This window comes from Leuresthes tenuis, unplaced genomic scaffold (genome assembly GCF_036924035.1).
Source record: "Leuresthes tenuis unplaced genomic scaffold, fLeuTen1.0.hap1 SCAF_18, whole genome shotgun sequence".
Lineage (NCBI taxonomy): Eukaryota > Metazoa > Chordata > Actinopteri > Atheriniformes > Atherinopsidae > Leuresthes > Leuresthes tenuis.
The window spans coordinates 32,446,923-32,461,901 of NW_027325372.1; the positions used below are offsets into that span (position 1 = coordinate 32,446,923).

At 44.5% G+C, this 14,979-nt stretch overlaps 1 protein-coding gene across 1 annotated transcript in view; it reads right to left on the minus strand.

The window, feature by feature from the left end:
* The window catches only part of gatad2b (GATA zinc finger domain containing 2B), a 62,948-nt gene that overhangs the window by 22,066 nt on the left and 25,903 nt on the right, over positions 1-14,979 (minus strand). The window contains exon 2 of the mRNA XM_072370824.1: positions 1,497-1,877. Within this exon, the coding sequence (XP_072226925.1) occupies positions 1,497-1,876 (380 nt within the window). The 5' untranslated portion in view covers position 1,877. The remainder of the gene's footprint in view (positions 1-1,496; positions 1,878-14,979) is intronic.

The following is a 14,979-nucleotide window of genomic DNA, read 5'->3' on the forward strand; positions in this document are numbered from 1 at the left end:
ATTAAAATCAATCCCACCAACATATAACTAAGATAAGAGAGGGGTTAGCATGGAACAACACACTCTTCACCATATCTACTTACAGAGAACTGTTTATCAGTGCATATTGTGGTACATTTGTTCATGATATTCTCAGAAACACCCTCCTTCATCCATCAAATGCTGGACTGATTAGAGAGATCTTTTACACTCCTGTTACACCAAACAGGGGAAATACGAGAAGCTTTGTTTAACAATCACTTTCCAATAGAATTCAGACCATTTAAAGGGTAGTTTACAAAAATGATCATCACAATCTAAGAGAAAATCTATTCTACAGCCTTTACATGTAAGTTAAACCAGAGAAAATCCTTATTTAGGAAAAAACACTTTGGATTTACCAAGTCATTAATCCAAGTCACTGGCATTTAATCCTCCATTTCCCCCTGATTTAACTGTCTCCTTTCCTGATAGGATGTTTGCTAGTTCTTTATCTATAAGGCAGCACGGTGGTGTGGTGGTTAGCACCGTTGCCTCACAGCAAGAGGGTTCCATGTTCGATTCCCACCTTTTCATGTTCGACTTCCTCCCATGTCTAAATTGACCCTAGGTAGTGTGTGAGAGTGGATGGTCGTTTGTCTCTGTGATGGACCTTGCCTCTCACCCAATGACTGCGGCCCTGAGTTGCATATATGAATCTAGTTAAGTTTTCATTTCTATGATTAATATTTGTCCAGAAACTGATAAACCTCTGTAACCTCTGTAGAGTTAGGTCCAGATTGAATCTTCTTAAAATGTGTCACTCTAATTCTCTCAAAGTCTTTAGAAATGAGCATTCACTTGGTTTTTCACACAGATCTGTTTGGGTGTTATCGTGCCCATCAAGTATCAACTCACATGAATTTCTTTAAATCTGTCTGGATTCCAGATGCCATACAAAACTTCTCTAGTTTAGTAATCACAAACAAAAATTATCGTATCGTGAGCCAGTTGGAAAAAGGGTTATTTAACACTTTAAAAGGATCCAAGTCAGGTCCAGAAACGAGGCAAGTGTTCCAGTGGCACAGCTGCACAGCCCAGTTCCAGGCACTTCATATTCTTCACATATTCTGACAGGGAGAGCATCAACTTCATAAAAGTGGTCAACAGAAAAATAAGCATATGAACTTAGTTGGCTAAAATTAAAACCTCTTTATGACCTGCTTTTAGTGTCTTACTAGTTTTCAGGCCTATACCCACTTCCACATTAGAGAAACTGGACTGCTCTTACTTTTAGATCCTGTAGAATAAACTTCAGAATGGGTTTAGCGGGCCCAATAACACATTCATTAAAGCCTTGTTCACGACTGTGGAAATTAGATCAGTTTTCAGCTTTAAAACATTTGGAGAATTTAAATGTGGGAGCTACTTCTGTAACTTTATTGTGTACATAAAATAATTGTTTGGCAACATGAAATGCGTTTCTTAATTCAAAATGTAGTTGTTAGAGCTTTTCTGTGGAAATACTTTATTCTCACCATCTTCTCCCTGCACTCATGTCCACAGGCTCTTCCATGATGTTCTCCTTCCCATTCTTACTTGGTCCAACGTGGCCACTGTGGCTTCCGAACCTTAGACTGCCGTTCAGCTTCTCCTCATAAGCAGCACTCATTAGGCTCTGGTGGTGAATGGTGCTGGCTCCAGGGCCCTTGCCATCGCTCAGGGTTCCCGGGACCTCTAGGGCCGCTAGGTCAGCTAAGTCTTTACGTTTGAGTAGTGCCAGCATCTTAAGGCGCTCCATGGCCTCGTGACCTTCCATTTTTAGGCGCTTGGCCAGTGCCTCCTCTCGCTCGCTTGGTGACTCTAGGCCTCGTTTTAACAGGTTTAACCTCAGCGCCTCGTCAGACATCCGCTCCATCCTGAGGGAGACCAGAGAGAACCAAAGGGTTACAGTAAACATTTTACCATCAGTATCTCAGATCTCTCAGTGGTTTCCTGTCAAACACAAACCACAATTTTCAATGTAGCCAAAGACGCTTGTACAGTTCATCACAAAACGTGGAGGAAGCCACCCACACTTTTCCAGCATTAGATGAGCTGTGACAGGTGATGGTGATGACATCTATACCACACCTGCAGCCCTGGCTGCATTTAAGGCTCTTTGTACCAAATGGAAAACTACCCAAACCTGTCAGTGGACTTATTGTAAAAGTACTACTCCACAATATTTAATAAAAAGGGCTTCAGTTGTCCAGTCATTTGAAATAAAACACTTTATAAGACGGATATGAACATGCAGACATCATCTGGTGCACTTTGGTAGGTTTCATATGCTGCACACTAAAACACCATATGAGAAAATCTGTTGTAGTCGAGAGATCTTAATAACATAAAAAATGTGTTAGACCGATCATTCTAAAACATTCTAAAAGATCTGAAAGCGTCCCCTCCCGCTGACATATGGTGAGGACATGATGAAGGGCCATGAACAAGTCTTTTTTTTTCAGAGCTTTACATTTCTCTTTTATCTGGAGCAGGTTAGATTTCTAGCTTAGGTTACCATGGGGATACACCTTTGTATGAGTCAGCTTTGTGATACTAAAAAACCCAGAATTTAACCTTAAGTTACCTCATGGATACACTGATCCTGCTTTGTAGCCGGCTGCAGATCACTTTACTGGTAATGTGAAATGTCCACAGAAAGATGTACAGCACGGATGGTCTGAGACGCTTCGGCTGCAGAGCAACAAAGTCAAACTTTGGCTAAATTTTCTCTGAACTCTGGTGTTAGAAACAGCCTGATCATGGCATCTTAAAACTTAAACCAGGTGAAAACAACATCACCCCCCAAAAAAGTTAGATAAATAAATAAATCAAAGAGATCCGTGACCTAAGTCCACCTAAATAAAGTGACTTTTTGTTGTTTTTGAACATAAAACCTGATCAGTCATTGATTCTTATGGACCTGCGTGAAATTATGGATGCAACAGGAATGGATGGATGGATAAATCCATCAGTGCACACATAAATAAAGCATTGAACTCATTCATATGGAAGTGGGTTAAATGCAGAGGGCTGAGAATAGCCTGGATATGTGTTCTTGATGGCAACACATTTGAGAGATGTCAGATACTTCTTTGTTAGTTACTATGAGATAAACACAAGGATGTGTTGTGTAAGAACTACAAGTCCTCTGAGGATATTAGCTCGGTCACATGACTGAGCAGCGATACTGCAGCAAAGCACAATCCCTTACTTTGAATTCATACGATGTCAAATGCTTTCCCCCCCTTGAAACTCTTCCTACAGTACTGGCCATGATGTCACACAGATGAGGGACATCGCTGCAGGAGGCCAACACTGAATATGAAGGGACTAATGAAATGGACTTTCAATAGTCCTCACAGGTCACTTCTGCACAGTCTATTTATTCTTTAACTTGTAGTGATATTCAGATTTCACCAACCCACTACTCAAACTGATTTGGCAAACATGGACAAAGAACTCAGTTTTACAATAATGCATCCCAACATGGGACCATTTTACAGCTCTGAATTTTGAGGTTTTCACTGGAAGAGTTGTGACCACAGGAATCTTCTCGCTGTGGCGAAGCATAACCGTGGCATGACAGTGTATTGCTCTGACAAGTATTCTTTGTGCAGTAAACCCCCTCCAACACCAGACCTCCTCATATCCCACTCTAAAGGGTGTCCTTTGCACTGTGGGACAGCTTTAGTAGTAACCACGGCCACACAACAAACACCTGGAACAACACTGAAATAGGAAAAAATGTCTCTACTGGGGCGTAGGTAATTCTGACAGATTTAACTGGCATCATTAACGCTTAATCTGTGATATTCCATAATTTCCCCATCTTTTGTTGCACAGGGCTCTGGTTCTCACTGCTCTAATTTGTTCATTCTGTCCTCTTCTAATGTTTCTGTTACACACCTCTGCAGCAGCCTCATTAACACGAGGAGTCTTGATGATATCACAATACAAGCCTCCCTGACACTTCTTCTTCCCCTTTAATTAATGTGCGACACAGCAGTGCAGCCTTTGCCTCCATTTGCCTTAAGAAAAACACAGGCTGCTCCTGTAAAATCTCTGCTGAGCCTCCACCTTTAATCAGCTAGAAAGTTGCGCTGTGAATGGCGCTGATGAGCCTTGTACTGCACGTCAGTAACTAGCACCCCATACCCTCCCCACTCTGGCAACCCCCCTCCCTGTCCACAAGATTGCTGCCAGACTTTACATAATAAAAAGACTCTACAGTCACTCTCACTCACACACACTTCCACCACCCACCCGTTCCACCCTTTTAGCTTTGGGTACTCTGCCAGGCAAATGGAACAAAAAAGAACAAATAGTGAGAAACGAGTAGGAGTGGGGACAGGGTGGAGGCTGATACCTACTACAGGCTGCTCCAGCCACCGCTATAAAAAAAACACACCCATTACAGGTAGACACCTTTATCAAAATGTTAAAAATCTGTCCTCCAAAGACAAACAAAAAAAGATCTGCCGCATTACACTGGTAGCATTGGACTGCAGAAGTACGTGCTGAAGGAGAAGCTCTTTGTAGGAAAGGAACCAACGGTCCACATACAGCACAGCATTCCAACAGAAGGAAGGATTGTTTAACCCCTTCTCCTGTTCAAGCTGTACAGTACCACAAAGAAACCCTCCCTGCTCCTCTACCCTCCCCCAATTCCTTAAACCCTCCCCTCCCCCTCTATCACAGTAAAAATAAACACATGCTTATTCTCAGGGGTCCCTTAAACGTAGCCAAAGCTTAGATGTTCATTTGCCATATTACACTGGCCAATCATGTGTGTGTGTGTGTGTGTGTACACGGGGTCTCTGGTTGTGGGTAGAGGAGTGGGGAAGGTAGAAAAGGAGGGAAACAGCCAAGATACACAGAGAGGACTTTTGTTCTGCACCTCCAGCTATCCTTGCAGATGGAGTGGTTCACCTTCCAACATTCCAGCAGGAGAACTGCACATTGATTAATGGAGACTTGTGCCACCATGGGGACAGAAACTGGGCTCCCCGTAGTTTGAGACAACTTTTTTTTTTTTCTTAAGATGAAGACTTGGTTTAAGAATAAAAGTTTGTCCTTCTGCTGCAATGGATACATTTACAGAAAAACATTTACAAGAGAACGGGTTATATCAATGATTGGCTTTCATGAAAACAACAAACAAGGTGTGTGCGTACACACAAGGCTTAAAACGAGTCCGAGCTGGCAGCTCTCAATATAATGCCAAGTCTTAATTCCCTCCTTGTTTCCCCAGCAAACACACACACACACACACACCACAAAGAGCTGTCAGTCAAATGGCTGCCGCTAAAATGTCCTCCTCAGAATTAAACTGGGGTTTTTTCTATGCTTACACTGCAGATGTGAACCTAGTGGAGAGCATCCTTCTGTGCTGTGCTGTCCCTGTGGCACTACATCTAACACCGTTTGCCAAACTGAGAATAATAAGGAGATTTGTAACTGCTTTGTCAATTCTGCTGCTCATTACACCTATGATAGGCATAATGGCTGACACCACTCCACTGCCCTCAACAGCACGTCATCCCAGTAGACCAGTGTGTGGAAAGCCCTCTATAAGCCCCCCGATAGCCACCAATAACAACAACAACACAGAAGCTATGAGCTAACAGCAGCTATGAGCTAACAGCAGCTATGAGCTAACAGAGCTATAGCACACGTTCATTCATTCATTCTTCTTAAAGTATTGGTGAAATAAAGACAGATAATGCCTTATTTAGAGGCTGCATCGTTCTCTCCGTTATATGGATCTCCAGTTATCTAAATATCTTCTGAAGGACGCCGACTTTCACCAAACTGTTCTCAGTGAGTAGATGAATGTATTTCATGCCAGAAATAAGGTCTAGGTTTAAAAATACCGGAGTTCCCCTTTAATAACAAGCTCTTAAAGTTTTTTTTGTGTTTGTTAAAACTGTATTAAGTAATGTTGATAAGTATTGATAATAAATGTCTTACAATAATATATAATTGTCATAATTTCAAAATTCCTGTCAACTTTTAACATTTTTTTATTCCAATTTATTTATTTATTTATTTTTTACAAAAACACAGTGTTTCCTTGCTAAGCCCTACCGCCAGGCTTAGCAAGTTTTCTAAGGGAAACCCTGTGTCAGATGTTTAGTTATTCCTCTGCCTCCTTTAGTGGTAATGGTACATGTAACAAATGTAGTCTTTTTGTAGTTTTGGAGGCGAGGTTATCTGAATTGGAAGCTCGGCTCTGCACTGTTTAAAACCACCCGATAGTGAGCCAGGCCCCTTTAGTCAGTGCGGAGCCACCTCCAGTTGTCGCCCCCTAAAAGATCCCGAGCAGCCGGGACTTAAGAGTGGCTGGGTGACTGTCAGGAAGAGGAGTCATAGTCCTAAAGTCAAGCCATCACCATCAACCTGTCCACGTTTCAAATAGATTTTCCCCACTCAGCGACACACCCTCTGAGGACAAAACCCTGGTAATTGGCAGCTCTATAGTCAGAAACGTGGCATTAGCGACACCAGCGACCATAGTCAAATGCATTCCAGGGGCCAGAGCTGGCAACATAGAATCCTATTTAAAACTGCTGGCTAAGGATAAGCGTAAATACGGTAAAATAGTTATTCACGTCGGCGGTAATGACACCCGGTTACGCCAATTGGAGGTCACTAAAATTAATGTTGGATCATGTGTAATTTTGCCAAAACAATGTCGGTTGTTTTGGAGTGAAAATATATAGAGAGCAAAAAAAAATTGCTGCCAACCCATCTCACTCATGACAGCACACGTTCAACTTCATGCCCTCTGGCAAGAGGTACAGGTGTTTGAAAAGCAAGACAACCAGACTGAGAAACAGTTGAACACTGAACGCTAAACCCAGTGAGTAATATTCCTGTGCATTATTTCATAAAATGTTCTGTGTAATGCCGCTGATGCAAAAGTACATCATGGTATGATACACTGGCATAAAATATTATAATACTCAACATTACTTACACCCTATGACTCAATATGCTAAACTATATGCTATACTACTATATGCTAAACCTACCGACAAGGTGGAGATAACAGTACTTTGTATTTATTTCAGTTATTAAAAAAAAGAAAAAAAATTCGGTGTCTATTCTCCGGCCTTATTGGCAGCAAGTCTGTGTAGTTCTGAATTTTGTTTGTCGCTTATTATATATAATTATTTGTACTAATTATATTTAATCATTATATGTAACTATATGTAATTATATGTAATTTGACTTTTAATCTAAACATTTTTAGCAGATTTTTTGTGATCTGCTTTTTATTTACATTTCATATTTTTTTGACAATGTGCACTGCTACCTGTACTAGAGCAGTGTTCACAAGAGAAGAACTGTTGGCAGTGTCAAGGACTGGACGCAGAATGAAACATCCAATTCCGACTGAGCTAAGAAAGCTGAACCGTGGATGCAAAGCTGGAGCAAAGCTAAAGGAAAAGAGGCACAACAGGAGGTGGAGGTACAAGCCTTTTCTGCCCTCTGTGATTATGGGAAACGCTAACTTGCTACCAAACAAGTGTGATGAGCTAGAGGTGCTTGTGCGGAACCGGCTGTATAAGGAGAGCAGTTTGATCTGTCTGCCTGAGTCCTGGCTGAACAACAACACACCAGACTCATGTGTGGACATACCCGGCTGCACAGCCGTATGAGCAGGTCGTGTCCAGAGTATGAACAGTAAGCAGAAAGGTGGGGGTATTATTATTTTTAACCCCACAATGTGACCGTTAGAGAGGGTATGCTGTCCAGACATTGAACTGCTGTCAGTTGGTATAAATATATATATATATATATAGAGTTGTCATTGCTGTTTACGTTCCACCGAGGACGGTACCTACAACGGCGTGTGACGTCATCCATGATGCCATCCTGAGGCATTCATTGCAATCACAGGGGATTTCAACCACATCTCTCTATCCTCCTGCCTGCCTGGCTTTGTACAGAATGTGGACTGTCCAACACGAGGAGAAAGGACATTAGATCTGTTATGCTAATGTGAAGGAGGCTTACAGGGCAGTGTCTCTTCCACCACTGGGTAGATCTGATCACAGCATGGTCTATCTACAACCCACATACAGACCTTGTGTACAAAGACTTCCTGTTACTACCAGATCTTTCAGGAAGTGGTCACCAGAAGGTGATTGATTACATTACCTTCTGTAGGGACACTGTGATTCCAGTGAGGACTGTAAGGTGCTATCCAAATAATAAACCATGGATCACCAGCGACATCAAAGACCTCCTGAACCAAAAAAAGAGGGCGTTCCAGAATGGGGATGGAGAAAAGCGGAGGAATGTACAACGGGAGCTTAAAAAGACACTACATCGAGCTAAGGTGGAGTACAAGAAAAAGGTAGAGAGACAGCTGGAGAACAATAACACCAAGGAGGTGTGGAGGGGCAGGAGGACCCTCACTGGATACAGACTGAAGAACTCTCAGTCTGTGGAAGGTGAAGTGGAGAGAGCCAATACTTTTAACCACTATTTCAACAGATTTGATAGTGTGGCTTTTTCTACCTCTGCTGCTGCTCCCTCTACCCCCAACATTTCAGCTGCTTCCTCTAAACTGCTTCCACTGCCCAGCTGTACTTCCACTTCAATGGCAACTCGCTGCGCCAAGCCTCTTCCTCTGCCTAACTGCACCTCCACCTCTGCAGCAACTCTCACCAACAAGCTTCTTCTGTCTAGCTGTACCTCCACCACTGCAGCAGTTTCCAGCGCCAGGCCTCCTGAACCCAGCCACACCTCCACCTCTGCAGCAGCTTTCACTGCCAGGCCTCCTGAACCCAGCCACACCTCCACCTCTGCAGCAACTCTCACCAACAAGCTTCTTCTGTCTAGCTGTACCTCCACCTCTGCAGCAGCTTCCACTGCCAGGCCTCCTGAGCCCAGCTGCACATCCACCTCTGCAGCAGCTTCCACCACCAGGCCTCCTTAGTCCAACAGCCTGGTTCACACCCCCACCCCCATCTCTATGATTGATAGACACATCACTCCTGTCGCTATCCCACCGCTACAAACTCTGTGTCTACAGATGAGGTTGGAGCAGAGCTCAGGAGACCTCCGTCAGGGAGGCTGCAGGCCCAGATGGAGTCTGTTCAAGGCTTCTGAGGGACTATGCTGGTCAACGAGCAGTCCCTCTTCATGGGCTCTTCAGATGGAAAAAGTCCCAATGCTGTGGAAAACTTCTTGTCTCAACCAAATTAGGGCAACCGGTGGAGCTGAATGACTACAGACCGGTGGCTTTGACATCTCATATCATGAAGACCTTGGAGAGACTCCTTGTTCACCGCATGAGATTGCAGGTTGCTGAGGATCTTGACCCACTCCAGTTTGCCTACCAGAAACACATAGGAGTGGAAGACGCAATTCTGTACATGCTGCATCGGGCATATGCTTATCTGGATGTGCCTGGTTCATATGTGAGAATCATGTTCACTGACTTTTCCGGTGCCTTCAACACGAACCGGCCTCCCATACTGAAAAACAAGCGTCTAGGCATGGGTGTGGCCTCCTCCCTGTCATCGTGGATTAAAGACTATTTGACTGCCAGACCACAGTATGTCAGGATGGGGAGATGTGTTTCTGGAACACTGGAATGTAGTTCTGGGGCTTCACAGGGTACTGTTTTGGCTCCTTTTCTTTCACCCTGTACACATCAGACTTCAGGTACAACTGGGAGACCTGCCACATACAGAAGTATTCTGATGATACGGCTGTTGTGGCATGTGTGCACGGTGGACAGGAGAAGGAGTACAGGGACCTTGTGGAGTCCTTCAATGGCTGGACCAAAAATAACTGTTTGCTCCTGAACTTTACCCAGACCAAAGAGCTGGTGGTGGACTGCATGTTTTATCACACTATCACTGAGAGTGCACTGTTCTATGCTGTTGTCTGCTGGGGGAGTTGCACAACAGACAAAAACTGCAGGCGCCTGGACAAGGCTGGTTCTGTAGTAGGCAGAAGGCTAGACCGTTTCAGTGCTGTAGTGGAGCAACGGATGAGGAGGAAACTGTATTCTGTTTTGGAGAACAATAAACATCCTCTTCACAGCATCCTGGCAGGACAGAGGAGCAGCTGCAGGGAGAGGCTCATCTCACTGTGCTGCAGGACTGAGAGGTTCAGGAGGTCCTTGGTCCCCACAGCCATAAGGCTTTTTAATAGTGATGTTTTTTTCAAATTTGTGTATTTATGTATTCATTTATAATTATTATTATAAAATACAATCATTGTAAATATTTAAAAGAGCTGTTTGACTAATTTGGAATTTCCCCCACTGATGAGATGAATAAAGTATTTTTCATTCTATTCTATTTCTATTCTACAGAATGAATGTATGATTGAAAGCACATAAGAATGTATGTATCCTAGTCTGCTGAAAAGAAAGCCCTGCCCCGATTTCACTGTACGACTCCCATGTATAGCAAATCTTTATTTTATCTTCTGTAGTAAGAGCTGCCACTCACTAATTAGGGCCCGAGCTGCAAGCAGAAATTTACTAAATACCCATGCCGTTGGGGTTAGTTTTGTGTAGCCAGACGAAATGCAGTACACGCCTTCGTCTTGCCCAGCCGCAGCCCTTGGGATGTAATGGTGCCATTTTGTCGGGTGGATTGAAGGGTGTGTCCGTGGCAGACACTCAAGTCTCTACTGCTCGCCACAATACACAAATTCACTTATATCTTGTGCATACATTGTCACCTTCATGGAAGAATACAGAAGAAGTCATTATTTTTGGAAAATGACTAATTGGCTTCTGGAGCCACATTGCCCCCTAGTGGTCTGCAGTAAAGGGCTGCATTGTGATTTTGACCCAACTCAAATCTCGCGGGAGTGGGCGGTAAGAACTTTGCTGCGGGCGGCTAAAAAAAAAAAAAAACAACCAAAAAAAACCTACTGCGGGATCGGGATGCAGTGTTGCCAGGTCACGTGTACGATAATTATCGTATTTGTATGATAATTTTGCCCGATGTACGATCAATAATCCCATAAAAGGCCACATATATGATATGATAATTTGACCATACTGTGAATGTGTGGTTGTAATCAGCTTGTCGCAACTGTCTGTCGGATTTTTTTGTGAACCCTGAAGGCATTTCCATTTCCATGTCACAAGTTTCAAGCCAATCATGCTTTTCTATGTGAGCTACGGGTGACATTTGCCTCAGAAGTTTCTAACAGGTTGCCTACAGGCATCATGATTTGGCTCATTAGTTGAGCAACTGCTGATGCAAAGCCGCGAGTGCCCATTCATAGACACTATTCAACACTAGAGTGACTATAGCAACTCAATAGACTTGTTATTTTAGTTATGACAGGTGTACGATCATTTTCCTCAAAATAAGATCATTTTATGTCTCTGGTACAATAATACTACATTTCCCACCTGGCAACACTGTCAGGATGTATCCTAGCGACAGGATGTCAATAAATGATGTGGAAAGGAAGCTCAAAGAAGGTCTTTACAGCACAAAGACAAAGCAAGGCAAGTCTGACATTTGGAGAAGTTTCTCAATTGTCCATGAATCTCTTTATTAATAACCTATAAAATTACGTGTTTTTTCCTGCGGGACGGGAGAAGAGGGCGGGCGGGAGTGGACATAAACATGCAGGTGTGGGCGGGAGTGGACATAAACATGCAGGTGTGGGCGGGAGTGGACATAAACATGCAGGTGCGGGCGGGAGTGGACATAAACATGCAGGTGCGGGCGGGAGTGGACATAAACATGCAGGTGTGGGCGGGAGTGGACATAAACATGCAGGTGTGGGCGGGAGTGGACATAAACATGCAGGTGTGGGCGGGAGTGGACATAAACATGCAGGTGTGGGCGGGAGTGGACATAAACATGCAGGTGCGGGCGGGAGTGGACATAAACATGCAGGTGTGGGCGGGAGTGGACATAAACATGCAGGTGTGGGCGGGAGTGGACATAAACATGCAGGTGTGGGCGGGAGTGGACATAAACATGTAGGTGTGGGCGGGAGTGGACATAAACATGCGGGAGCAGGCGAGAGTGGACATAAACATGCAGGTGCGGGCGGGAGTGGACATAAACATGCAGGTGTGGGCGGGAGTGGACATAAACATGCAGGTGCGGGCGGGAGTGGACATAAACATGCAGGTGTGGGCGGGAGTGGACATAAACATGCAGGTGTGGGCGGGAGTGGACATAAACATGCAGGTGTGGGCGGGAGTGGACATAAACATGCAGGTGCGGGCGGGAGTGGACATAAACATGCAGGTGTGGGCGGGAGTGGACATAAACATGTAGGTGTGGGCGGGAGTGGACATAAACATGCGGGAGCAGGCGAGAGTGGACATAAACATGCAGGTGCGGGCGGGAGTGGACATAAACATGCAGGTGTGGGCGGGAGTGGACATAAACATGCAGGTGTGGGCGGGAGTGGACATAAACATGCAGGTGTGGGCGGGAGTGGACATAAACATGCAGGTGTGGGCGGGAGTGGACATAAACATGCAGGTGTGGGCGGGAGTGGACATAAACATGTAGGTGCGGGCGGGAGTGGACATAAACATGCAGGTGCGGGCGGGAGTGGACATAAACATGCAGGTGTGGGCGGGAGTGGACATAAACATGCAGGTGCGGGCGGGAGTGGACATAAACATGCAGGTGTGGGCGGGAGTGGACATAAACATGCAGGTGTGGGCGGGAGTGGACATAAACATGCAGGTGCGGGCGGGAGTGGACATAAACATGCAGGTGCGGGCGGGAGTGGACATAAACATGCAGGTGCGGGCGGGAGTGGACATAAACATTGCAGGTGCGGGCGGGAGTGGACATAAACATGCAGGTGTGGGCGGGAGTGGACATAAACATTGCAGGTGCGGGCGGGAGTGGACATAAACATGCAGGTGCGGGCGGGAGTGGACATAAACATGCAGGTGCGGGCGGGAGTGGACATAAACATGCAGGTGCGGGCGGGAGTGGACATAAACATGCAGGTGCGGGCGGGAGTGGACATAAACATGCAGGTGCGTGCGGGAGTGGACATAAACATGTAGGTGTGGGCGGGAGTGGACATAAACATGCAGGTGCGGGCGGGAGTGGACATAAACATGCAGGTGCGGGCGGGAGTGGACATAAACATGCAGGTGCGGGCGGGAGTGGACATAAACATGCAGGTGTGGGCGGGAGTGGACATAAACATTGCAGGTGCGGGCGGGAGTGGACATAAACATGTAGGTGTGGGCGGGAGTGGACATAAACATGCAGGTGTGGGCGGGAGTGGACATAAACATTGCAGGTGCGGGCGGGAGTGGACATAAACATGCAGGTGTGGGCGGGAGTGGACATAAACATGCAGGTGTGGGCGGTAATGGTCAGAAATTTAGCGGGAGCGGGATGAAGAAAACAGTCCCACGCAGGGCTCTAGTCTGTAGTACTGGATAGTGTAACCCAAAACGAAGCCAACAACATTTATATGACATTTGACATTTATATGAAGTAATGCGGTTAACTGTTAACCAACGTTTCCTGCTGTTTTTTCTTGTATTCCATGTTTAACACAGGAAGATGACATTGTTTGGTTTGTTATTCATATGTCATAACTTTACATATATCCATCTGAATTTTGAGACTCATAAACATCATGTTACATTGTTTTTGATCCTAAGTTTATGCTACATCTTTAACCTTTATATCTTAACAAGTTATGGTGTTTTCAGAATCCTCTGAACGAGTGTTTATGAAACGAAGGAATGCAGAAACCAGGTTCCTTTGTTTAACCCATAATCTCTTACGGCCAGAATTAGCTTGTATTACAAAATACGCCCAGGCAGATGTCACAACAGGTTTAGACATATCATTGGCTGAAAGGGTAGCATAAGCCTACTTCATGCCCCGCCTCCACTAGTCAAAATACGGAACCTGTGATGAAAAGTAAGATTGAATCGAGATTGAATCATGAAGAGTTTTAAAATTGATGGAATGAGAGTTCTGCAGAAAATCTTTGAAAATGGCAGAAGAGGAAGATGAGATGGAAGAAAAAGGTCCGAACAAAACGTAAGGCTTATTCAGATAGTGAGAACTTTCGGATAAATCCTTATATTATATTAAGCTACATGCGCCACTACACCAGTACAAGTTCTGCATTTAAATTTCTAAAAAAGGGAAAAAGCTTGTAAGAAAAAAACAAAAAAAAAACAAAGTATAACTAGGCTGACATAAACGTCTGACATCGCTGTGAGTGCTCTATATTTCCACTATACATTTAAGAAGCCTATAGAAAGTATCAGTGGGCTAATTTTATAGTATATAATGAAATATTCAAAAATCAATTTATGGTTTCTTTAGCTTTATACTTAACATACTGTATATATAGTATAGAGGCAATTATTCTTGGGACAAAGACGGTGTTGTGTAACTTATATCCTCAAAGAGGTGAATAAAATTCTGGTGGAAATAGAGAGAGATAATTCTAGCAGGAGACATTAATCAAGTGATGGATGTATTTTTGGATAAAAGTAAATTTAGGTGAGTTTGTCTGCTGAATCTGCTGGTGTGTCTTGTCCTGCCCCCACCTCTGGCACCCTCTATACTGTCATTACCCCCTACCCAAACCAGGGTTTGTATCCCCACCAGCTATGACTGGTGTGCAGTTGGTGAGAGGCTGGGGCAGCTTGTGGTTGTGGAAGAAAAGATGGTTTCTGTGGTGTGAGGAGCAGTGATGGCTGGCATTAGGGGAGTGGCTCTGGGATGCCAGAGATCACTGTCTAGCCTCCTGGAGGTGCCATGAAAGGAGGTTCCCACCTGATGACCCCAATGACGTGTTGGTCAGCACTGCTCTATATAGGGATTATTCACGGAGTCTGGTCCATTTTCTTTTGTAGCACAAGTTTCTTCTGTTTACTCTGAAGGAGTGGACCAGCAGTTACAAAAGAGAGGGCAGCACTACATACGCTCTTTAAGGACTTAGGATTTGTAGATCTATAGTAGCTGATCA